The following is a 26,213-nucleotide window of genomic DNA, read 5'->3' as shown; positions in this document are numbered from 1 at the left end:
ACCATTCGCCGGACGCTAGGCCCTGGCGACTTAGAAAGTCGGCTGCCCAATTTTACACCCCTGGAATATGGACGGCGGAGATTGTCGGAACGTAACGTTCTGCCCAGCGTAATATCTTGGCCACTTCTGACATTACTTATTTGCTGCGCGTGCCCCCCTGATGGTTGATGTACGCCACGGCCGTGGCGTTGTCCGACTGAATACGGACCGGCTTGCCGGAGAGGAGGGGCTGCCAATGAAGAAGGGCCAGGAAAATAGCCCTGATCTCCAAAAGATTGATTGGGAGGAGAGACTCCTGTGGCTTCCAGCGGCCTTGGGCCGCTTTCTGATGGAACACAGCTCCCCATCCTAGAAGGCTCGCATCTGTGGTGATGATTTGCCACTGAGGCGGAAGGAAGGACCTCCCTTGGAGAACTGACGCTGGCCGTAGCCACCAAGTGAGAGACTGCCTCACTCTGAGAGGAAGCCGAATAGGACGGTCCAAGGACATCGTGGTCTTGTCCCAGGCTGAAAGCAGAGACAGCTGGAGGGGGCGAAGATGAAACTGCGCAAAGGGCACCGCTTCCATGGCGGCCACCATCTTCCCCAGGACCTTCATGCAGAACCGAATGGGAATGGGAGCAGGCCTCTTGAGAGTTCTGATGCCTTTGGACAGAGTTGTAAATTTCTCCTTTGGAAGAAAAACACGGGCTAGCTCCGTGTCGAATTCCATACCCAGAAAGGTCAGACGCTGGGTGGGGATTAGAATGGACTTCTCCTTGTTGACCAGCCAACCTAGGCGGCTGAGAGTGTCCAGGGTTATCTGAAGGCTCCGGAGACAGTCCTGGCGAGACGAACCCTTGATCAAAAGATCGTCCAGATAAGGGATGATGAGGATCCCTCTGGAGCGAAGGATGGCCATGACGGTCGCCATCACCTTCGTGAAAACCCGGGGCGCTGAAGCCAGGCCGAAAGGAAGAGCTGTGAACTGAAAGTGGTCTCCCTGAAACGCAAATCGAAGATACTTCTGATGTTGCACACAGATTGGAATGTGCAGATAGGCATCCCGAATGTCCACCGAGCAGAGGAATTCCCCGGGCTCCATGGAAGCAATCACCGACCGAAGAGACTCCATCCTGAAATGAAGAATCTTCACGTGGCGATTGAGCAATTTGAGGTCCAGAATAGGACGAAGAGAGCCGTCTTTCTTCGGGACCACAAAGAGATTGGAGTAGAACACGGAAAACCGTTCGTCTGAGGGAACGGGAACAATGACTCCGGCGGAAAGAAGGGAGGAAATGGCCTGCAGAAAACCCGGAATCTGGGCCCGCTGTCGCGGAGGACGAGACCGGAAAAACCGTCTGTTCGGGACTGAAGCAAATTCGATTTTGTAACCGGATGCGACGAGTTCTCTGACCCAAGCGTCGTCGACAACGGACAGCCAAGCATCCGCGAAAAAGGAAAGTCTGCCTCCCACCCTGGAAGAAATTCCAGGTGGGGGTGACCCGTCACTTAGACGAAAATCTGCCGGAACTGGCTCCTGCAGATCTGGAATATTGACCTCTAGATCTCCAGCGAGGAGCGGGTTTGTAGGAAGGTTTCCTCTGATCCCGCTCCCTGGAGGCAGGCGGCCGATCCTGTTGAGTGGCTCTCTCCGTGGCAGAGAAGGGACGAAAGGGCCTGAACGGTCGAAACCCCCTTCTGTTGAAAGGACGTTTTGGTCGAGACTGGGGAAGCGAAGTACTTTTACCTCCAGTGGCATCGGAAATTATCTGATCCAGCTTTGCTCCAAAGAGCCTAGAGCCATGGAATGGCAGATTGGTAAGCGACTTTTTTGAAGTAGTGTCCGCATTCCATGACTTTAGCCAAAGGACTCGGCGTACAGCTACTATGTTGCTGTTAGCCCTTGCTACGCAGCCGGCCGCGTCCAAGGAGGCGGCCAAAAGGTATTTTCCCGCCTGGTTAATCTGATCTGCAAGATCTGCCAACTCGTCTTGAGGAGCTGACGCTAAGATGCCTCTGCGAAGAATTTTTGCCCAAGCGGAAATGACCTTCGCCACCCAGGCGGATGCGAAAATAGGGCAGAGAGAGGCGCCAGATGCCTCAAAGATAGACTTAGCCAGAGATTCAATCTGCCTGTCAGTAGGATCTTTGAGCGATGCCCCGTCTGGCAGAGAGAGCACCGTTTTTGAGGCTATCCGGGAAACTGGAGGATCTACCTCGGGAGCCTTGGACCACTTTGAGAGCAGTTCTGCGTCAAAGGGGTACAGAACGTCCAAGTACTTGCGGCCTGAGAAACGTTGCTCAGGGCGCTCCCAGTGTTTGGATAAGGTAGTGTCGAAATCGTTGTGATTTGGAAAGATTCGAGACAGAGGTCTGGCTCGTCTAAGGAGAACAGAGCTTTCCTGAGTTGGAGCCTCATCCTGTTTAAGTTTTAGTGTTTGGAAGATAGCTGCAATAAGACTATCGACCATGTCCCGCGTCTTAGAAACGCTGTTCCCTTCTGAGCTAGCTTCCGAATGAGAATCCTCGCCTGACTGAAGGTTGTCATCCGAGGAAGGAGAAGGAGGCCTGGGAGCGGAAGGGCCCTGCGAGCTCGAAGACGAAGTGGACAGAGCCCGCTTCCTAGAAGTCCTTCCCTGTCTGTCTCTCTGAAGGTCGCAGTCAGGTGCGGACGACTCACCCCGAGAGGTGGTCGGGGCAGAGGTGGCTGAGGATAGCTGAGGTAAACGTTCTAAGACCTGGACCAGCGACTGTGATACTTTTGTCAAGTCAGAAACGGACTGTGACATTGTAACGGCCCACTCCGGGGGGGAGAGAGGAGGGAAGAGCGCCCTCCGCCCGGGACTCTGTGCGTTCCTGAGATGCTGACATATTTGAAGGACTGCAGGGGGGGCAGAATGGGGACGACTGACCCGATGCCCACTTCTTTTTACAGCGCGCACAGGCGTAATAGGTAGCGGTGGGCCTGAAGCAGAGATCCCCTGAAGGGTTGGGCATAAGTAAACTGCACTGATTGGCTGCAGATATTAGGGAATAACTGCCGAGGAGAGCTAATCCTTGCCTCAGAGCCGAGCCTACCGAGATTCTGTGCGAGCAGCAGAAGAAACGCCGAAGTGTCCCCCAAACCGCGCAGGAAGGAGTGATTCAGGCATCAGGAAACGCTGTGCTGGGAGATGGGCGGAGCTTAGCGGCCGCGCCGTGATTGGTTAATAGCGACTGGGGAGGGCATGGCAGAAGAGGGGGCTGGCATCCAAAAGAGAAAGAAGTCCTGTGATGGGCTAGAAAAGGCGCGCTGAAAAGAGCGCGCTCAGGAAGGGAGGAGGGAGAGCAGAGGAATTCCCCGCGCTGAGGGGAAAGTGAAAGTGCCTCCCACCCTGACGGCGCCGCAGCCCCATGCCCGACATACCGCGCTAAGGATGAGCTGACCAGGTCCTGACACTGCGGTGAGTGAGGGGATCCCCGTAGACTCCCTGGCTAGAGCAGGGAAAGTGAAGGAAGGCAAGCGGCTGAGCGCGCGACAGGCAGAAAAAGGGGCGGGAGATTCAAACTTGTGGAACTGCAAAACCAGGTCCCTTCTTCTCCCATGTCACTGGAGCTTATGCGGGGCCGGAGGGAACGTACAGGCACTTACCTGACGTCCCAGAAGAGGATGACCACAGGGGCCCACGGGGAAACGGCAGGCCGCTGGGAGGGGAAGGAGTCCTCTGTACCCGCATCCTGCAGAAGACGGCTTGAAACACCTGCGATCGCCGTCTTCCTCTCAGCCCTGTCCTGAGAAAGGGGTGAGGAGGGGGATTCGGCAAGGACCAGCCACCTGTCCGTAACCCTTGTCACCAGAAGGTGATAGGGAAAAGTCCTGCCTGCGGTACTGAGAGTTGCGATGTGGGTGACACCACACTGCTCGCTCAACCGCATGATATGGGAAATCAGAGTAACAACTATACCCTGTTTCCCAATGGAAAAGAACCTAAGAGAGAAAAGAGGGAAAAATTAAAAAGTTAAAACTAAACCTGAAAGGAAAATTGGATTAAAACTGCGGATCTGGGGAGATACCGGTCCGCCTCCTACAGACACTAAGCACAAACTGAGGTGCTTGGTGCCTGTCGGTGGGTGTATACTGCCGGGGAGGAGCTAATTTTCTTGTTTTTGCATAGTGTCAGCCTCCTAGCAGCAGCAGCATACACCCATGGTATTCTGTGTCCCCCAATAAGGCGATAAAGAAATACTTTTGTACAAGATAGTTCTCGAGAAAAGTAAAGGGTTAATCAGGAGGATGCAAAACCTTTATCTGACTAATATATAGGTGCAATTTCAATTTCTGTCTCTAGAATAGCCTAAAATATGCCTCTTCAACTTTGCAAATTGTATTTCAATGCACTTCTTTAAGACTATTGTATGAAATACAGTTCTTACTACATCGCGCCATGTCTCCATGCAGCGTTCTTGATGAGAAACAAACAAAGCGTATCGGCAACCAGAATGGCCAGGTCTTCTTCACAACACTTTTGTCTTGTAGCTAGTATTACAGAACAGATGCAACAGTTTGCCTACAGAAACACTGCATAGGGTTGGTTTTGTGGTCTCTTGGCAAGGCTTCATGGGATATATAAATACAAAACGTCAGGAAATTTTGAAAAGGGTTCAAGCTTGAGACAAAAGTCTGGGGTCACTGTGCAACTCTAGACTGCCGAGTCGGGGCAGCACATGGTGCTCATGCAGTCAGACTTCCCTAGAATTCTTGGTGCAAGCGGCCGGTCGCATGACACATTACAAGATTTTCTTCGGCTTCCGGAATTAGAAGTGAAACGATATGCTATGGGAATGTTCGGAATTGGGCCTTTACTAGAGGGAGATTCTGGCCATCATTAAGTGTTTATAATACTAAGCTCTAGTAGACCCAAGGGCTTGTATCTTGGATTAGAAGAAATGTAGCCAGATCCAGAACAGATCTCTTGAATCCTTTATCAGGCTAGGAAATACATTGCATCTCACTGGATTCAGTCCTCGCCCCAGACAGTGACAATATAAAAAAAAAAAGCTAAAATAGTATTAAATTGCAAAATGGGGTATATGAAAAATCTAACGTAATAACATTTGAAAGCACATGGGGTCCCATAACTTTACACCCCGAGTAGGACGCCAAATGTTTACATTTGAAAGGTCATTTGATGTTATGAAAAACGTTCATACTGGATTTAACATATTACTGATTGTATACATGAACGATTCTAGTAAAGTATATTTATCAGTCATTTTATATTTAGTGGTCCGCTGTATATACAAAGTATGAAAGTGTGAGTTGCAGGGGCTGAGAATTTACTGACTTATTGTCGGAAACCTTGGAGAACTGGACTTCTATCTCATGGAGAATTGATCTAAACTCCCTTTATACAATGTTTGGGTGGGTGTGGGGATTAGTTTTGTTCAACGTCATTAATCTATTACGTGAAAGTGGAAAATGCTAAATATTCTGAATAAAAAATTATTTGACGTAAAGTAAAATGAAAAAAGTCGGATGAGACTTGTTGTATCGTGACCAAGCATGCAAAAGCTGTACATTCTAGCCTCAAAAACCTGTTTCTCCAAGACCTATTGCAAAATTGCTTCTTTTTTTATTTTAGGCCGAATTCAAACAATGTGTGAAACTCAGGGTACAGAACATGATCTCAGGACCAACCAAAAGTGTGAATTCATCTTTGGATGCACTGGAGCATGGTTTAAGATTGACAAAGCCTTTAAAAGGGAATTATGTTTTTGCCATCATCTGAGAGCAGCATAATGTAGGTAAAGAGAAGTTGATTCCAACAATGGATCACTTAAGATTACTGGGTGCGGCCGTTCTGACATAAACAGAGCTTTTAGATTTAGAATGAAGCAGAGCTGAGAAAGCTGCCCCCGCCCACACCAGGCTCTATATATACAAAATCCATAGACAGTGAGCTGCCTATCACAGGAGGGGGCGTTGCTAAACTAAGGCAATGTTAATTTCTTAGTGATAAAGCCTTCACAGTTAGTAAACAGCAGCGCACACTTTCACAAGTGACATCCCTAATCCATAAGAAAATTACATGGTCCAAATCTATATACAAAAAGTATGACGATTCAGAATGATCCTAGATTGGCCATTTTGGGAAACGGGTAATGCTTCCTTTCCCCTATAGTGGAGCTGCAAGGAATTTATACACTTGTTCTCAGGGGCCACCTATAGCCATTAGCTGGGGACCATAGAAACAGGACACTGTGTGATCCTCTTATCACAGGATCCTACTATAAGTACATGTCTACAGCAGACATCCCCTAGTCAACACAAGTATTTGTCTAGTCTGGACAACCATATATAAAATAATTGCTTTTCATTGCTGGAGCTACTGCTGAGGGAAATGTAATATTACTTTATCATGTTTATATGCAACCTGTTCTTACTTCAGCCTCTGCTTCAATCTTGTCCTCCTTCACCATTTTTTCAACCATTCTTTCAGCCAGAGGTAAAAACATGGTTTTAGAAAGTTTTTCATCTTGTGCTGAAATAGACTGGAAATATATATTGGATTAAATAATGGTATAAGTATTTTCACTAATATACTGGAAAAAGAACTTTTGAATTTTTAACCACGAGAGTTCCAAGCAGATTATGGCATGGAGATATAACAGAAGCCCCTTTAGAACTATTTAATGGACAAGAGTCATACCGCACATATGCACAGCTTACTTTAGGGTTAGGGACATTTACTGGGAGCACTGCACTGTTCTGATTCAATCTAAAAAGGCATAAAAACTGTCTACAAGGAAATCTCAAGGAGAGAGTCCATTTTACTTAGGCTATGTTCACATGTTGCGTTTGTTTTTCCTGTGTTTTATTCCGCAGGCAAAACCTGCTCTCTCAAGTTTTGCTGTTTATAGTCTCTTGTGCATGCTGATGAACTTTAGTGCTCCCCAAAAAACATGATAGAACTTCCTTAGGTTTTCGCACCAAAAGAGCAGCAAAAACTAATACCTGCGTTTTTGCACCTACCCATTGCTTTCTATGGGTGAAAAATCGCTGCAAAACCGCTGAAAGAAGTGACATGCTGCAGTTTTCAAAAACGCAGCCGTTTTCCAATTCAGTCAGGGGAAAAAAAAAAAAAAACATTTGATGGACGTGCACAATCACAATGAGACAGATTTTCCTTTACTTAGGCTATATTCTCTTGGCAGTAGAGAAGCAACTTCAAAAAAGCAGGTTTTGCTGAGTTTTTGCTGCGTTTTTACTGTCTCTTGTGCAGGTTGATAACGTTTTTGAATAACTTTCACAAATCAGTAAGGAAAATGAAGTGAAGCAATTGTAAGACTCCCGTAGACACTGATGTCTGGTGAAGCAATCAGCTCCCAGATCATGCCCACTGTAATGCTGCAGGAAAGTATTAAGTTACGTACCGGTAACGGTATTTTTCGGAAGCCCATGACAGCACCACGAGAGAGGGGATCCGCCCTATAGGAACAGGAAACCTACAGATACAAAAAGAGCGGCACCTCTCCCACGCATCAGTTGGATTACAGAGCTTGAGAGGCTACCATGGTTAGTACACAACATATAATATATACAACCTATCTACCCTATTTACCAGAATTATTTTATACCATCTCCCACATAAGGTGATTTTATGAACAATCTTCTAAAGGAGTGCACCCCTATATGTGAACAAGGGAGGGAACTAAGGGTGCTGTCATGGGCTTCCGAAAAATACCGTTACCGGTACGTAACTTAATACTTTATTCGGACTCCCATGACAGCACCACGAGAGAATTACAGAGATGTAAACTAACTTAGGGAGGAACTACAGCCTGCAGCACCCTTAGCCCGAAGGTGAGGTCTGAGGAGGCACCCATGTCTAACCGATAGTGGTTAAAAAAGGTGGAAGGAGATGACCAGGTGGCCGCCTTACATATTTGATCAATTGATACTTCAGATCTTTCCGCCCAGGATGATGCCATGGCCCGAGTGGAATGCGCCCTCAGATTCTGTGGAGCTGGGCCGCCACCTGCTGTGTAGGCAAGAGAGAGAGCCTCCCTAATCCACCTTGCTAACGTGCGTTTTGATACTCTGTATCCTTTCCTGGGACCTTGGAAGGATAGGAATAATGCGTTCTCCTTCTTCCAAGGATCCGTGGCTGCTAAATATGTCAGTAAGCATCTCCTAATATCTAACGCCTGAAGTTTCTGCTCTTTAGGGTTGGTTGGATTAGGGAGGAAGGAAGGCAGAACTATCTCCTGTGTCCTGTGGAATTGTGTTGCTACCTTGGGAAGGTATGCTGGATCTGGCCTTAGGATTACTCTATCCTGTAAGAACTCTGTGTAAGGGGGCAATCTGGAAAGTGCCTGTATGTCACTCACCCTACGTGCGGATGTTATCGCTACCAGAAATGCTGTCTTAAGAGATATAACCTTTAGTGAGGCGGAATCTAAAGGTTCAAACGGACTTTCCGTCATGGCTGTAAGGACTAAGTTTAAGTCCCACGGCACGCATCTGTCTTTGTGTATAGGTCTCGATCTGGCCGCTGCTCTGATGAACCTTGCTAGCCAATAATTTTTTGCAATATCACCTGCAAACAGGGCCCCTAAGGCTGAAACTTGCACTTTTAGCGTACTTGTGGAGAGACCCAATTCGAAACCTTTCTGGAGAAATTCCAGAATATGTTTCGTGGGAATTCCGTCTCTGATGTCAAAGTGAAAGGTGGACAGGAAGCGTTTCCAGGTCCTAGCATAGATATTAGTGGTAGTTAATTTTCTGCTTTTTAGGAGGGTGTCAATTAAGTTCTTGGAGAACCCTCTATCTTTTAATAGTGACCTTTCAAACACCACGCCGTAAAATTGAGTCCCGCTACTTGCGGGTGGCTGACTGGCCCCTGGTAGAGGAGATCCGGAAGGTTCGGCAGTACCCAGGGATCGCATACCGACATGGTCCTCAACCACGCGAACCAGGTCCTACTGGGCCAAAAGGGGGCAATCAGTATGACTTTTGCCCGATCCTCTCTGTTCTTCTTGACTACCAGAGGAAGAAGATTCAATGGTGGGAAGGCGTATGCCAGAGAAAAGTCCCATCTTATCAGGAGGGCATCCACCGCCAGGGGATCTTCCCTGGGGTTCAGAGAGCAGAACAATCTTTCTTTTCTGTTTTCTCTGGTGGCAAAGAGGTCTACCTCTGGCTGACCCCATCTGCGGACAATCTGGTGGTAAATACCTTTGTTCAAAGCCCATTCTCCTTGTCTTAGAGCCTTGCGGCTTAAAAAGTCTGCTCTTACGTTGTCCTTTCCGCTGATGTGGAGCGCGGTTAAAGATAGACAGTTTCTCTCTGCTATCTGGAGGAGCCGTTCTGTTATCTGCATCAGAGCGCTGGAGCGGGTCCCACCTTGGTGGTTGACATATGCTACCGCTACCTGGTTGTCCGAGTGTATCCTCACATGATGGCCCTGTAGGTAGATAATGAGTTTCTTGACTGCCCGTTCTATCGCCAATAGCTCTCTCTGGTTGGATGAGATTTCAGAATCAGAATCCCACTGTCCCTGTAACACTATGTCCCCCATATGGGCTCCCCAACCGAAGGAACTTGCGTCTGTGGTTATAATACGGGTTATCTGTGTTATCCAGGGCACCCCTGACGCTAGGTTCTCGCTATCAAGCCACCATCTCAGTGATGTAACAGTTGAGGGGCTCAGCAACATCCGACCTTGTAAGGAGCCTTCCAGGGCCCTGCTATTAACCAAGACGTCGTTTTGAATGGGTCTGGTATGGAACTGTGCCCATCTAACTGCTGGGATGCATGACGTTAGAGAGCCTAACAAGGACATGGCCTGTCTGAGGGTCATAGATGGATTATCAATTTCCCGAAGAACCTGCTCCTGTATCTTTTGTAATTTATCTAGTGGCAGCAGGCACCGCTGAGTCTCTGAATTTAGTACTAACCCTAAAAATTTCTGTATTTTTTAGGGCTGGAGTCGGGATTTCTCGTAGTTTAAAATCCATCCAAGGTTTTCTAACCTGGATCTAGCTTTTTCTATCTGGGATTTACAATGACCCACTGATTTTCCTACAATCAAGAAATCGTCTAAATATGGAATGATTAAGACGTCAACCTCCCGTAAGTGAGCCATAACTTCGGCCACTATCTTTGTAAAAACCCTGGGTGCTGCTGAGAGACCAAAGGGAAGGGCTCTATACTGAAAATGACGCACTGTGCCCTCTACTGAAACCGCCACCCTCAGGAACTGCTGGAAGTCTATATGGATAGGTACATGATAGTACGCGTCTTTCAAATCTATGACTGCCATAAAACAACCTTTAAACAATATTTTTATTGTTGTATTAATGGACTCCATTTTGAATGTACGATTAATCAAAAACTCGTTAAGGGAACGAAGGTTTATAATCGTTCTGAATGTCTTATCAGGTTTCTGGATTAGAAACAAGGGAGAGTAAAACCCTCTTCCTCTTTCAGCTTCTGGAACCTCTACCAGGACATTTTTCTGGCATAGGCTCAAGACTTCCGCTTCTAAAGCCGCTTGTTCGAGATGAGAAGATCTTAAGGGGGTTAGTTTAAAGGTGTCCCGCGGGATCTGGGTAAATTCCAACCTAAGCCCGGTGGATATTACCTTGCGCACCCAGTCACTATTCGTAATCTGTGACCATGCCGGGAAGAAGGATGACAGTCTACCCCCCACGGGAATTGCTAGTCATTGATTTGGTCTCTTTTGATCTCTCGACGAGCGTGTGAACATATAGCCCGTACCTCGTCTCCTTCTGTCTTCCCATCTGGGCCGATCTCTAACAGGCGAAGAGTTGCGCCTTCTCCCTTGGCCAAATCTCCTTCTACCAAATGGACGACGGTAGGACGCCGATGAAAGGTTTGGGAATTTTTTCTTGTCGTCCCCCGCCTTCTCAAGCAGCTCGTCTAGGACAGTTCCAAACAAATATTCGCCCTCACATGGAATCGCACAGAGCTTTGCTCTGGACTGGATGTCTCCCTGCCAGCACTTTAGCCACAGGGCTCTGCGAGCTGCATTAGAGAGACCTGCTGCTCTGGCGGCCATTCTCACTGCATCCGCTGAGGCATCTGCTAGGAAGGCTGCTCCTTCCTGGATGGTCGGTAGGGCCCCAAGAATTGCCTGTCTTGATGTACCCTGTTTTAGTTGTGACTCCAACTGGTCCAACCAGACCATCATGGACCTGGCCGTGCACGTTGAAGCCACTGCTGGTCTTAAGGACCCGGCCGCCATTTCCCAGGTGTTTTTCAGGAAAGTATCAGCCTTCCTGTCTAGGGGATCTTTAAGGGATCCCATGTTCTCAAAGGGGAGCGAGGATTTTTTTGATGCCTTTGCAATGGCTGCGTCTAATTTGGGGGCTCTGTCCCAAGAATTCACTGCCGGATCGTCGAAGGGGTATCTTCGTTTGAGGGCTGGTGGTAGCGACCCTCTTTTGTCCGTTTTTTTCCACTCTCTGTGGATCAGATCCTGTATCTTTTGATTTTTAACGGAAAGACTCTCCGCTTCCTCTGTTCCAGCCCACAGAACATGACATCCTGCATGGACAAATGGGGCTTAGGCTCCTCTACCTCCATTGTCCCTCTGACTGCTTTGACCAGCTTGTCTACCCGGTCAAGAGGCAGACAAAATTGCCCCGAGTCCTCTTCTCCTGAGGAGGACGAGGGAGATGAAGCCTGGGAGTCTCTGCTTTTTCTCCACTCTACCGAGGAATCAGACTCCGCCGGGACCTCGCCCCTTAAACTTTCCGGCTGGGACAAGGACTTTAGGGTTTCCCTCATTTCTGCCCTGACAATGTCCCTTAAACTCGCCGCTACTGCGGGCGACTCTTCTGCCACCGTCTGCTGAATACAGGGGGGGCACAATTTTTTGAGGCAAGCGTCCGGTAATGGGCATGCACAGAGTGCGCATTCCCTATGTTTATTTTTACTTGTAGCTTTTTTCCCCTAGAAAAAAAGAAAACACAAAAAGGGGGGTCCCGTCACTGAGTGAACTTTCACAAAGATCACTTACCAGTGCCACAATCAAGTACCGAAGAACGAGGGGGATTTCTTTCGGTCGATGCTCCTGTCTGCCTGGAGGAGCTCTTACGAGTGGACTGGTCACTTCGTCCCGGCCGCTCACTGTCACGGGACACTTTCTTTTTCTGTTTGACCTGCCGCAGGTCATCCAGGGGCGGCAGTGATGTTTTCCGCTGCTGTCGCCCTTGCTTTTGCCGCTGCTGCTGCTGCTGCTCTCGATCACTCTCCATTACCACTGCTGCTGCTGTACACTGCTGCATGTAGTAATGTGGCCAAGGCAAGGTACCCTGCCAGGGTCCTGCCTAAATACCCCTCCTCCGGTCAGCAGTATCCATGCCGCGCCCCTCCCCCCTTAACGGGGCTCCCTACCCCAGCTGGCGCCGACCCGGTCCGCGCCATCGGTGTTTCCGATGGGCGCCGCCATCTTGGATTCCTCGCGCATGCGCAGTGGCGCGCTGACCCGGAAGCGCATCCTCCGCCCGCCCCCTGACGTCACCACTACCCCGGGAAGACCGGAAGTCACGCGGGACGCCCGGGAGCCCCGGAAGCAGCGCCACCCGGTCGCAGCCCCCTGCACCGCGCTGCCGTCGTACCTGCGCCGCCGGAGCCGGGAACCCCCGGGGGGAATATACTTACCGGCGGCGGCCTAATTCCGGAGACTGACATCCTCCGGACGCCGCTCCCTGCTGCACACGCCACCGCCGTGACACCCATCCTGGGCCACCGTGGCGTCCTCCAGGAGATCCGCACCAGGCCGAGGTAGGAGACCCCCTCGCTACCGGTATCGGCTGGCCGGCCTGGGATCCGGTTCTTCTGTAGGATCCCGTCCCCTCAGGAACAGGAAACCAACTGATGCGTGGGAGAGGTGCCGCCCTTTTTGTATCTGTAGGTTTCCTGTTCCTATAGGGCGGATCCCCTCTCTCGTGGTGCTGTCATGGGAGTCCGAATAAATATACTGATACGGTATAGGGCATAATTTCATACTTAGAAAAGAGGATAAACAACAATCGAAGCTGCAACACTTTACCATTCCATGTGTGTTCAGTGCCTACCTGCATAATTAAACTCATCACAGACCAGAAATAATACGGGTTTTTCGGAACAATTTTGTAAAGTGCCATTCCAGCCTGTAATAGAAGATATGGCAGTACTTAAGTGATCTTTAGGTATACCATGGATACAAAGCAATATATTGCTCAAAAGCAGCATTGATTTGACTATTCTAGTAGAATACTAGTATAGCACAGAGGGACCACTCAAGCGTTATGATTTTTTTCCAGCGCTGGAGTGGTCCTTTAAATCTAAATTACTTGGCCCCTGTATATACTCACCCTCCGTCATCTTCACAGTTTTTTCGGTGCTGCTCCGGTCCCCCCTGCGCCATCTTGTGAGCACAGCTTCTCACTGACCAGATGTCAGAAGTTAGGTCATAAGAACCCAATGCAAGGCCATCAGAGCCAGAACAATAGACACTGTATTGTAAAGTGTTCTATTGCAGGTCACTTTTCGCTGGGGACTGACAGGAAGTGGCGGCAAAAACCAGGGCTGTGGAGTTGGAGTCGTGGAGTCAGAGTCCATTTTGGTGGAGTCGGAGTTGGAGTCATGGAAATTGAGGAGTCGGAGGTTTGGCTTACCGACTCCACAGCCCTGGCAAAAACTAATGAAGATGCCAGAAGGCGAGTATCAGACAGTGGGCAGGAGACTTACATTTAAAGCACCACTCCAGCTGTCCAATAGGAAAAAAAAACTGCTGGAGTGGTGCTTTAAAGGGAACCTGTCACTTGACTTATGCGCCCAAACCACGGACACCATGAATCAGAGTAGCTGCATGTTTGCTGCCAGACAGTAAATGAAACTGAAAAAAGGAGGATGCAAAAAAAGGTCTGTAATTCATTGAGGCCCTGATTCATCAAAGCTTTCACATCAGAATTCTGACGTAAAAAGTTTTGAGAAGTCTCAAGTTTTACACAACCTGAGACTGAGCAATTTATTTTTTTGTGACTTGTAGTTTTCATTCCTCCCCTCCCCACCCAAAAAAAAATTACCAATCTGTGAGAAAGTAGGAGAAGAATGGATTAATTACAGGAAAAACTCCCATACCTGCTGCATCTTCTTGTATTCCCCTACTCTGGCATAAGCCATAAAGAGGTGAGAGTGATATTCTTCACTGCTTGGGACTTTTCTTACAGCCGCCTCATACAATTTGGTAACCAGTTCCGCTAAAATACAAGTAGATATTAAGCATTTAATCTCAGGTTGCAAAAAAAAAAAAAAAAAAAGCAAATCTAAACAAGTTTATAGTAAATAACAGGACGATGCCTTCAGCTATAAGACACCAGGACTGATGAGCAGACAATAACCCCAAAGAAAGACACTGAGCAAAGATCTATTGTGGCAACTGCACTGCAGCAAGCGGCTCAGGCCGAGGTGTCCCAGAAGGAACAGGAGATGAGAGGAGCAGACCACCATCGGTCTATGTACAAGGTACAGGAGAAAGAATCACAGCGTGAAAGACAACAGAGCTCTTCGCAGATCTGTGCACACAGCCGCAGTCTGTGTACAGCAACGCAGTGCTGATATTATACACTAGAAGCAATAGTTCAAAAAGGTGAAAACGTCCTCAACTTCTTGGCACCAAAGCCAGTTTTGACCTTCATGGGAAATCATATTTTTCCTTTTTTTAAACTTTAATAATGTGGCCTGAGAGTTTTTTTGTTCTTTTTTTTCCAGGATGGGTTGTGTAATCTATATCCTTTGCAGGCTATTATTGATTGAAGTCTGGAAGCTAGTCTGATCGCCCACACTATATACAGCAATACCACAGTATATAGCAAGAATCACTGTCTCCTTTGAAGCTCAGCCACAGGCAGGGCTTCAAAAGATCTCCCTAATGACAGGCAGATCTTCAACAGTCTCCCAGATGTAGAGCAACCCCATCAGCGCTCAGTGACCGCACCACGGGAACAGCAATGGGTGCACAGAATGAAGCCCCCATGCTGTTTGAGAGTTTGACAGCAGCATTTAACAAGTAAACATTTTTACATTTAAACACATTATTTATTATTTTAACAGTCTTTACTAGTCCCACAAATTAATCTAGCCTATGGAGGGTTCTCACAGGATGAAAATTATAGCAGATATGTGGGACATTGTTAGGACTCCTTCTTGCCATAACATACAGTTACATTAATTTGTGAAAAGGATTTACAGACTTCCATATCAGCCAGGAGGAGGTATATATGCCCATGTGTCCTGCTGCTCCATTCAGGTCTAGGACACTGACAAGGATAACAGAGCGGGACTTGGATTCTGTGGTCAGAATATATGGCATGCGCATAGGAAGGTTTTTGTTTTGCTTTGAACCCACTTGACTCTTCCTATTCTTAATTTTGTGATACCACTATGCATTTTTTTTTTCCTTGTTCTGATTTTGAAAAAACACCTGGTCAGAAAAAAAGAAAGTGCATGTCACTTCTTTGAAGAGGTTCCTAATGGAATCTGTGCAAAATTAGACAATGTCCATTCCAGAGCCAGTAAGATATTAAACATTTTATAAGAAAAACACTTCAAAATTTTTTCAAAACTGCTTCAAGAAATTCAACAAAAAAAAAAAAACCACACCCAAACCTCCCCAATAAAGAGGAACTTTGGGTACTCACTGTAAAATCCTTTCCTCCGAGCCACTCATTGGGGGGCATAGGACCATGAGTGTATGCTGCTGCCGCTAGCAGGCTGACACTAAGTGAATACAAAAAGATTAGCTCCTCCTCTGCAGTATACACCCACATACTGGCTTCAGCCAAACCAGTTCAATGCAAAGCAGTAGGAGAACAAACATCAAAAAGGGTACAACACATCAAAACAAAGAACAAGGCCAACCGTAAGGCTAACAGGTTGGGTGCTGTGTCCCCCAATGAGTGGCTCGGAGTAAAGGATTTTACAGTGAGTACACAAAAATCCCCGTTTCTCCTTCGCCTCTTTGGGGAACACAGGACCATGGGACGTCCTAAAGCAGTCCCTGGCTGGGGAACCGACATATCAGATCAAACCCCATGTACCAACTGTTTAGAGATGCACCACCGCTGCCTGCAAGATCCGTCTACCCAAGCCCGCATCTGCGGAAGCCTGGGTGTGAATATTGTAGCGTTGAGACGGTGTGCAGGTTGGACCAAGTCGCAGCCTTACAAACCTGTTTCGCCGACGCCTGGTGCCGAATGGCTCAATAAGCACCGACCGAGTGGAGTGTGCCTTAATCCCCACTGGGATAGGCTTGCTTCTGACACGGTAGGACTCCTGAATCGCCGAGCAAATACACCTGGCTATTGTGGACTTCGAATCGGCTAGACCCTTCCTGGGAACCTCATTAAGAACGAACAAGGCACCCGACCTACGGAAGGACACCATCCGTGAGACGTACCTTCTGAGAGCTCTCACCAGATTCAGGGTGTGGAGGGCTCTCTCGACATGGTGTACTGGTGCCGGACAGAACGAAGGCAGGACAATGTCCTCGTTAAGGTGGAAGGAAGAGACCACCTTGCTCAAGAAGGACAGAGACGGCCTGAGAACCACCTTGTCCTGGTGGAAAATTAGGAAAGGAGCTCGACAGAACAGGGCGGAAAGCTCCGAGACTCGCCTGATTGACGTTACCGCGACCAGAAAGGCAACCTTCCTAGAAAAGAAGGTCAGCGAGACACGTCCTGCAGTGATTCGAAAGGCGTTTCCTGTAGAACACCCAAGTTAAGGCCCTAGACCTCTAATGGCATTTTATAGGGGGGTATCACATGGGAGACCCCCTGGATGAAAGTCCTCACTTGTAGTTTGGAAGCAATCCTGCACTGAAATAAAACGGATAAGGCAGAGATTTGGCCCTTAATGGAACTCAGCGCCGCCTGAATCCATGCCGGCCTGGAAGAACTCCAAAATGGTTGGGATGGAGAAGACAAAAGGAGGACGCCCGCGGTCTCTGCACCACGAGAAAAAGGATTTCTACCGGTGGTAGATGCGCACCGGCTGCAGTCTTTTGGGCGCTAATCATGGACCCAGTTTGGGTTAGGACCCAGTAGTCAATGGCTAAGCCGTTAAACACAGGGCTCAAGTTCTGGTGGCAAATCGGACCCTGGGAGAGCAGATCTGGTCGATCTGAAAGTCGACAACGAGCTGCACCAACTCCATGTACCAGGCTCTGCGTAGCAAATCTGGAGCGACTAGGATCACCGGAACCTCCTCCGCCTTGATCTTCCTGATGACACTCGGGAGCGGGGGAAACACGTATGGAAGAGGAAAGTGGCACCATGGAAGGACCAGTGTGTCTGCCCCAATGGCTTTTGGATCCCAAGACCGAGATATGTATTCTGGCACCTTGGCATTTAATCTTGAAGTCACCAGATCCACGTCCGGAGTCCCCAGCGATGACAGATCTGTTGGAAAACCTCTGAAGTGCCCACTCCCCTGAGGCGAGACCCTGACAGCTGAGGAAGTCTGCTGCCCAGTTTTCCACTCCAGGGATGTGAACTGCTGAAATAACCAAATGGTTCTTCTCGGCCCAACAGAGGATGTGAACCACGTCACATATTGCAGCCCTGCTGCGGGTTGCCCCCTTGATGGTTGATATATGCCAAGGCCGTGGCATTGTCCAATTGTATAAGAATGTGGCGACCCGCCAGAAGATGATGGAACCGCCGCTGGGATAACCGGATCGCCCGAATCTCCAGAACGTTGATCGGAAGGCGCGCCTCCCGAGGCGACCAACTCCCCTGGGCAGTGTGGTGATGAGAGACAGCCCCCCCAGCCGAGGAGACTGGCCTCGGTAGTGACCACCATCCATTGAAACCGCCGCAGGGATAACCAGATCGCCCGAATCTCCAGAACGTTGATCGGAAGGCGCGCCTCCCGAGGCGACCAACTCCCCTGGGCAGTGTGGTGATGAGAGACAGCCCCCCCAGCCGAGGAGACTGGCCTCGGTAGTGACCACCATCCATTGAACTGCAAGAAAGGATTTCACTTGTTTGAGTGAAGACCGCAAAGTCCACCACATGAGTGCCTGCCTGACCCACGGAGACAAACGGCACAGCCAAGGGAGAATGGACTCCTGTCCCAGGCTGTCAGAAGCGCATGCTGCAGAGAGTGGGGGTGTAGCTGAACAAAGGGAAGAGCTTCCATCACTGCCACCATTTTGCCGAGGACCCTCATGCCGAAACAGATGGAGGAGAAGGGCAGCAAAGTGCCCGGGCTCGCATTTTGAAGGGCTAAGACCTTGTCTCGAGGGAGAATAACAAACCCTCGGGAGGTGTCCAGGAACATCCCTAAAAAGGATATCTGCTGAGCTTGAACGGGGGACGACTTGCCTAAGTATATCAGCTAGCCCAGGTGAGAAACTGTATCCAGAATGATACGCACGCACTCCACGCAGGCTTGGAAGGACGGTCCCTTGATCAGAAGGTCGTCTAGGTATGGCAAAACGACCATTCCCCGAGAGTCCAGAATAGACATGACGAATGCCATGACCTTTGTGAACACTCTGGGAGCCGTGATGAGACCGAAGGGCAAGGCCGTGAACTGGAAATGCCCCTCACAAACAGCGAAGCGCAGGAACTTCTGGTGATGGAGGAAGATCGGAATGTGGAGGTAAGCATCCCGGATGTCGATGGATGCTAGGAACTCCATCCTGAAGTGCCTGACCATGACAAATTTGTTTAGGAGTTTCAGGTCCAGGATGCCGCACTGTTCCGTCCTTCTTTGGAACCACAAATAGGTTAGAATAGAACACCTCGAATCTCTCGTTTTCTGGAACTGGAATAATGACCCCGTCTTGTCACAGCGCATCGATAGCTCGGTAGAAGGACCGTGCCTGCAACCCTGTTTTTGGGGGACGAGAGGAAAACTATTTTGTATCCGGAGGACACCAGGTGCCTGACCCATTTGTCGTAACCGACAGAGCCAAGCATGACGAAACAGGGTGTAGGCGGCTGCCTACTCTGAAGGTGTCGACTGAATAATGCCACGAGTCATTGGGCCGAAAATCTATGGGACATAGATCCCTTAGATCTCGACTGTTTGGGTCAGCTGTTCCACGACTGGCTGGGCTTATACGAAACTCGGGGGATCCCTGGCCCTACGTGGAGAGCACCTCGATCCGGAAGAGGCGATCATAGTGAACCAGCCAGGGTTGGTGCGAAAGGACAGGAAACGTGTCTGTTGCTGACTACAAAAGGGTTGCCTAGTCTTTTGCTGGAGAAGGAATTTACATTTCCCTCATGTAGCCTCAGAAATAATTATCTCCAAATAATCTCTCTGCTTTACCAGAGCGGTCGTTTACGAACTTTTCAGATGTAGAGTCCGCTTGCCATTCCCTGAGCCACAGTGCCCTTCTGATGATGATGGCGTTTGATGCTGCCACTGACGGTCCGTAGAATTTTTGATCGAGGACCCATTTGGCAAAGATAGGAGGGTTTTGGAGGCCAGGCGAGATACAGGTGGATCAACTGGAGGGGATTCAGCCCACTCCTTCTGCAGATCCGATGAAAAAGGGTATCTTGCCTCAAGGGGCTTCTGTTCTGTGAAGCGTTTGTCCGGCGGCTCCCTATGCCGCTGAAGTATGTCCTGGTTGGCAAAACACCCCCTGAAGGACCCCGTGATCCGGGACAGAGTAAGGGTACGTGCACAAGTTGCGGATTTGGCTGAATCCGCAGGTAAAATGACCTGTGTTTTACCTGCGGATTTAGTGCAGATTTCACCTGCGGATTCCTATAATGGAAGAGGTGTAAAAACGCTGTGGATTCCGCACAAAGAATTGACATGCTGCGAAAATAAACGCCCGCAAATCTGCGTGGAATTTTCCGCAGCACGTGTACAGTGGATTTGGGTTTCCGTAGGTTTACATGGTACTGTACACCGCATGGAAAACTGCTGTGGATCCGCAGGGCCAAATCCGCTGAGGATCCGCAGCCAAATCCGCAACGTGTGCACATAAGGCTAGTTTCACATCCGTGTCTTTGTGCGCAGCGCATCGTGCACAAGTAAAAACACATGCAAACGCATCGTTTTTATACGCATCAGCGTACGCATGATGACCAAAAAAACGCAGCATTTGCATGCGTTTTTGCATGTGTTCTCTAGGTGTCACATTTCACAGGAGGAAAATCCTTGAAAAATCCTTGAAACAGACTAATTTGTAGGGGTGGTTTAAACCAGTGTCTAGACATGTTTACTCTTAAATCGCATGCATACGCAAACGCAGGCGTACGCATGTCCATGTGCACGCCTGCGTTCCCATAGACTGTAATGCGTTGTTTTGAGTTTTGACGCATTCCATGCGCAAGCATATGCATGCGGTTTTATTACACATTTGGGCGGACCAAAAAATGCAACATGTTGCGTCCGTTGTGTCTAGACGCACACCTGGAAAAAAAAGCATGCATACGAAAATGCAGACGAATGAATGCAAACACAAGACCATGCTTACGCCATGTTAAAGATAGGTACGCATGACGCATTCAGACGGATGCGCACGATGCGCTGTGCACAAAGACACAAATGTGAAACTAGCCTAAGAGTCCTTGTCAACGTTCAAGGTTTGGTTGACAGCTTCAATGAGATTATCCACAGTCACCTGATACTCCGGCGAGTCCAGGTCGAGAGACTCGTCAGACTACTATGCAGAGTTCTGGTCTCTGCGAACCCCTGGTGAGGGGGAGCGAGAAACGGGGCTCAAGGATGCCGAGGCACGAGTGGGCCCAGGAGATGCGCTATGGGTCCGTTTTCTAGATGACCGTGTATTTTGTGCCTGAGAACGGCCCCTGCTGACTGACGGTTCCCATGTTTAAGGGGGAACCTTCCAAGACAGGCAGGCGAATGCCCCGACCCGTGGAGGGACTCAAATAGCTTTAGCCAGGACTGCGACAGTGACAAAGCCCACTCAGGGTGGCCAAGTACACTGGGTTCGGTAGTGGCAGAGAGCTCCTGAGAGCATTCGGGGTCACAGGCTTTGTAGAGTGGCGTACTCAGTCTCCAAGGTAACGAAGTCTGGCAGGAGGTACATGACGCAAAGAATACTATGTGCGCCTTGTTAGCCTTCTTGGAAGTCTTGGAGAGTGACATGGTGTACCCCTGAATGTTTCCCTGCTAATATGTGGCAAATAACCCAGGAAATTACTGCAGAGAAGGGCCAATGTGTATTGCAGATGAAATCTTACCCAGGTCCTGTGGCCCTTTGAGGATGCCCTGCACTCCTGAAGAGTCCACCCGGGAAAGGAATGGGACGATAAGGCCATCAGGAGTAAAATCCGGATCCCCCAAACATGTAGAGAAGCAAGCACATGTTGATAAGGCGGCCAGTATTGAGAAATGGCCGCTGGGAATACCAAAGGGCGGCGTTCCCCTGAACGAGAAGCGCCAAGTGCGTGGGCGGAGCCACAGCGCAACGCAAGCAGGAGGGTGGGACTTCCTGTTTGCAGCCTAGTATGGACTGAAGCCGGGGACTAAATTTTTTGGGAGCCGACCGGAGCGCACCCAGAGTAGGAAAGAAAAAATGGGGAACAGGGCACCATCTGAGCGTAGGAGAAGCACTCCCCTAGGATGGAGCAGGGCGGTTGGTCCGGCTGAAATAAGCCTGGCTGCAGAAGATGGTACATGGAGGCGACACTCCATGTTCCCATCTGTTCATGGTGAGGGAGATCGGTGCCCTGAAGAGAAACGTCACCCCCTAAAGATGGCGCATGCATGCCTTTTAGCATTGCAAGAGGGGGTACATGGAGTTGACACTCCACGTTCCCGCTGTTGTTGGTTTGGGGAGATCGGAACCCTGAAGGGATCGGTCACCCCTTGTAATCCATTCAAAGGGAATAAAACTATCAAAAGTAAAAATAAATAAAAAAAAAAAAAAATTGTGGTCTGAAGACCAGACCCATGTGCCTCGTACAGACACTAAGCATGAATTGGTTCGGCTGGAGCCAGTGTGTGGGTGTATACTGCAGAGGAGGAGCTAATTTTTTTTGTTTTCACTTAGTGTCAGCGTCCTAGCGACAGCAGCATACACCGATGGTTCCTTAAGCAGTTTCCACTAGAAAACCCGTAGAAGGGGAAAAAAAAAAAACCACCACAAGTAGTTTCCAGTACAACCAACTGGATATAAACTAAGTTTATAGAATCAATTAAAAGTCCATAAAAGTTAAAAATCTCAACACATTACGCGATTCCAGCATACTAAGATGCCCTTAATCATACCAGCGTGAACGGCTCCGACATTCCCCCTCACCCCTACCTCCTAGAAAACACGTAGTCTTTGATCACTGAAGAATAAACACTGTGTCCATACCTCAACAGTTATGACAAACTCAACGGAGGCTGGAAAACTTTGGAAACCCCAGTAAGCAACAGAACAAGTACAATCATTTCTCAAATACATAGAAGTAGAAAAATTAAAGGCTTATACGCTTTAAGATAGAGTCCTTGTACTGTAATCAGGACCGCAGAAAGCTTTACTTCGTGAAATGTAAGAGTGAACAAAGCTCTGGAGTCTGACAGTATTACTTTAACTCGAAAAGTGGCTTGTAAAGGTATTCACTACTAGGACAACCCCTTCTCACTCAGTGTTTGCCCCGTTAAAAACAGTACCGACACTCACCTCCCGTGTTGTTCCCGCAGTGTCGGCACTCGCGTTTTCCGGGCTCACGTGAGGCTGTTACGTCACGCAACTCCTGCGCACAGTCAGTGCTGGCATCACAGTCCTCGCCTTTGGATATATAAGTAATCAGGAGGAAGCGAGCAGTGAGCCGTAGCGCTCACCTACTCTATTACGGGGCCAGTGATGCCAGCACTGATTGGCCGTGGGAGTCATGAGTTATAAACTCACGTGAGCCCCGGGTACGCGACTGCTGACGACTCCGCTGGAACAGCACCGGCATGTGAGGGGAGTATAGGTGTTTTTTATTTTAACAGGAGCAAATATTCAGAGAGAGACGGGGTTGTCCTAGTAGTGGAATACCCTGTAAAAGCCTTTCAAATATTTGGTTGCGGTAACAGCAATGAATAAAATAATTTATAGATTTTTTTTGTCTTAAAAAGGGAATATGCCACTAGTTTTTTCACCTAATCCGAAACCAGCATGATGTAGGGGCAGAGACCCTGATGTGGGACTTACTGGGCTGCTTGCTGTAGTTTTCATAAATCACTGTATTATTAGATTATCACTAGAGGACCAGTAAACCTGCCACCAGGTAGTCCTTCATATGCATGATGTCTGTATAATGAGGTCATTTCTGAAAGCTGATAACCAGTGGTGAGGACAAGGTAATACAAGGCTCAGCATTCACAGTACTGCTAGATCTGCAGCAGATAATTAAGTGATTTTAGAAAAAAAAAAAACACAGTAAGCAGTCTATAAAGTGACACATCTAAAAGGTACTGTCACACTTAGCGATGTACCAGCGATCCCGACCAGCGATATGACGCGGTCAGGATCGCTGGTACATCACTAAGTAGTCGCTAGTGAGCTGCCACACAGACAGATCTCACCAGCGACATCGCTGGGGACGGGGGTCGCTACTTACCTGTCAGACGCGGCGATCCTGCATCCTCCCGCCCGGCTCCACACTCGTCGCTCGTCTCTCCACAGGAAGCGCTGCAGGAAGCTGACGACGAGAAACAGTCCTGGACGTTCTCGCGCGATCAGCGATAACCAGCAGGGGAGCGGGTTGTAGGCAAGTATCACACACAGCGATATCGCTAGCAATATCGCTATAACGTCACAAGTTATAGCGATATTGCTAGCGATATCGCTTAGTGTGACAGTACCTTTAGGAATCAGGAACTCTGGCCCTATATCTTACTGCTCTCAGATGGGGTAGCAAAAACCTGGAAACAGATTCCCTTTAGTAGTGTAACATTAACAATAAATATTCCAAGAAAAATCCCCAAAAACTCAGAATGAGCTCTACCACCCTTACCCTAACTGCAGAAAGATGACAAAAATCACAATAATGTTCTTACGTCTGTGCATTTCCCTGTACAAGATTGTAAGTGCCTGCAAGGAGTTGTCATCAGTGGGCTCCAGAGCTGCTACCTCTTGTGCAAGTACAAATGCTTCATCCTGCTTCCCGGTTCGTTGTAATCCAATTGCTTTGAGGACCTGAGAGAAAGAGAAAATTGAAGCTAAACACATTAATCTTCCAAAAATCCCCAAAACTTATTACTATGAAAAGGAATCTAACAGCAGATTTTTTTTGTTATTTAATCTGAGTGCAACATAATATAGGGCACAAGAGCCCAATTTCAGGGATGTGTCACTTATTAGGCTGTGGGCTGTAGTAATACAATCAGTATTTTGTCAGCAGCACATTATCACTGCCTGACTACAGCTCACATGCCAGGCTAATCTGTGTAACACCACCACCGATTAGCAGCTTGCTGACAATTCATAGTATACACAGGAAGCTGCCAGCCAGCGGAGTTCTACACAGTGAAGAAGCGTTCGCTCTACATCACACACACACTCATTCTATAGAAACTACACCAAGCAGTCATACATCACTGGAATCAGGCTTTCTTGCCCTATATTAAGCTGCGCTCAGATTATATGGCAAACAAATTCCCTTTAAATATTGCTCAGGTCTGTCAGCAGTTACAGAGGTGACGGTATAAAAAAAACTGCTCCTACCTTGGCGCAGTGCAGGTCTTTATGTTTCTTAAGCAGCTTCTCAGCCTGCTGGATTGCCATCTTGTTGTTCCCATTGTCCAGGTAATCTATAGTAGGAAAGCAGTTGTGTTCATTCACTGTAGAGTAGTAAATTATCTCTTTTATGAGAAGCTTTACAAATCACTGTAGCAGAGCTGAGGGCAGGAGGTACTACCACTAGGACCCTCCGCAACCTGCTGACACGCACAACCAGCTTTTTTTCCCCTCTCACACTTTATAATTTCCTGCTGCTGAAGTGCTTTCCATCTGTACATCCAGCACTTGTAGCACGCTGCCTATTCAAAACACCAGGAGCAATTTATGAAATAGAAGAAAAGATGTTCCAGAATTGCTAGATCCTGGAAAATCAAAGTATTTACCATAGAATAGGACCGACGACAAAGGACAACTACTGGGAAAATTGACGCTCTCACTTTTCATCTCATTAACATGTTGCCCAAATATAAACCCAATTAAAGGGATTGGCCACTTATTTTTAACTTACGGTAAATGCCAGTATTTTGGGCTATGAGTCATTTTTGGACTAGTCTGGACAAATGCTCCTCCATCAGCCGTCATTATATGGAGAGAAGTGCTGGTCAGTTTGTGAGGAAACCTGCACTAACAAGAGAAAGTGGCCGACCTCTTTGCCCGAGACTCTCAGTGAGCTCGTTCTAACAGTCTAAGGCTGGTTTCACATTAGCGCTTTTTAAGCGCACGCACGGCCGGGGGTAGCTCCGCCCCCGAGCCGGCTCTCTGCCCGGCGTGCCCGCCCCTTGCTTGTAGCGCCGCCTCCTAGCGCACAGCGGCGCCTGCGATCGGCGCACCCTATCTTTAGCATAGGGTGCGCAGATCGTGCGCAGGCCGTGCGCTAGTTGCGCTTTGACCTGCGCTGCGCACTTTTGACAGTGCGCCGTGCGCGCCAAAATTAAACTTTTCGGATTTTGGCGCGCACGGCGCACCGTCAAAAGTGCGCAGCGCAGGTCAAAGCGCAACTAGCGCACGGCCTGCGCACGATCTGCGCACCCTATGCTAAAGATAGGGTGCGCCGATCGCAGGCGCCGCTGTGCGCTAGGAGGCGGCGCTACAAGCAAGGGGCGGGCACGCCGGGCAGAGAGCCGGCTCGGGGGCGGAGCTACCCCCGGCCGTGCGTGCGCTTAAAAAGCGCTAATGTGAAACCAGCCTTAGGCCTCTTTCACACTTCAGTTTTTTGCATCAGTTCAAATCCGCCAAAAAGTTAGACAAGCGGATCCGTTCTCAACTGATGTGAACGGATGGCACAGGATCCGTTTTCAGACGGATCCTGAAAATGAGGAAATTTAAAGAGAGAGAGAGAAGAGAGAGAGAGAAGAGAGAGAGAGAAGAGAGAGAGAGAAGAGAGAGAGAGAAGAAGAGAGAGAGAAGAAGAGAGAGAGAAGAAGAGAGAGAGAAGAGAGAGAGAGAAGAGAGAGAGAGAAGAGAGAGAGAGAAGAGAGAGAGAGAAGAGAGAGAGAAGAGAGAGAGAAGAGAGAGAGAGAAGAGAGAGAG

General features: G+C 48.6%; 1 protein-coding gene across 3 annotated transcripts in view; it reads right to left on the bottom strand.

Annotated features, from left to right (window-relative positions):
* Positions 1-26,213, bottom strand: part of NAA25 (N-alpha-acetyltransferase 25, NatB auxiliary subunit) — a 115,122-nt gene that overhangs the window by 55,223 nt on the left and 33,686 nt on the right. For all 3 annotated transcript variants that reach the window (XM_073563482.1, XM_073563555.1, XM_073563614.1), the window contains exons 2-6: positions 24,669-24,754; positions 24,002-24,140; positions 14,117-14,235; positions 13,069-13,143; positions 6,406-6,513 (exon numbers count right to left, since the gene is read on the bottom strand). In XM_073563482.1, the coding sequence (XP_073419583.1) occupies positions 6,406-6,513; positions 13,069-13,143; positions 14,117-14,235; positions 24,002-24,140; positions 24,669-24,754 (527 nt within the window). The remainder of the gene's footprint in view (positions 1-6,405; positions 6,514-13,068; positions 13,144-14,116; positions 14,236-24,001; positions 24,141-24,668; positions 24,755-26,213) is intronic.

The sequence above is a fragment of the Dendrobates tinctorius genome, unplaced genomic scaffold (assembly GCF_039654945.1).
Source record: "Dendrobates tinctorius isolate UK_male_01 unplaced genomic scaffold, ASM3965494v1 ptg000003l, whole genome shotgun sequence".
NCBI lineage: Eukaryota > Metazoa > Chordata > Amphibia > Anura > Dendrobatidae > Dendrobates > Dendrobates tinctorius.
The sequence above is the reverse complement of the archived record's forward strand: the minus strand, read 5'-3'. Positions and strand labels throughout refer to the sequence as shown.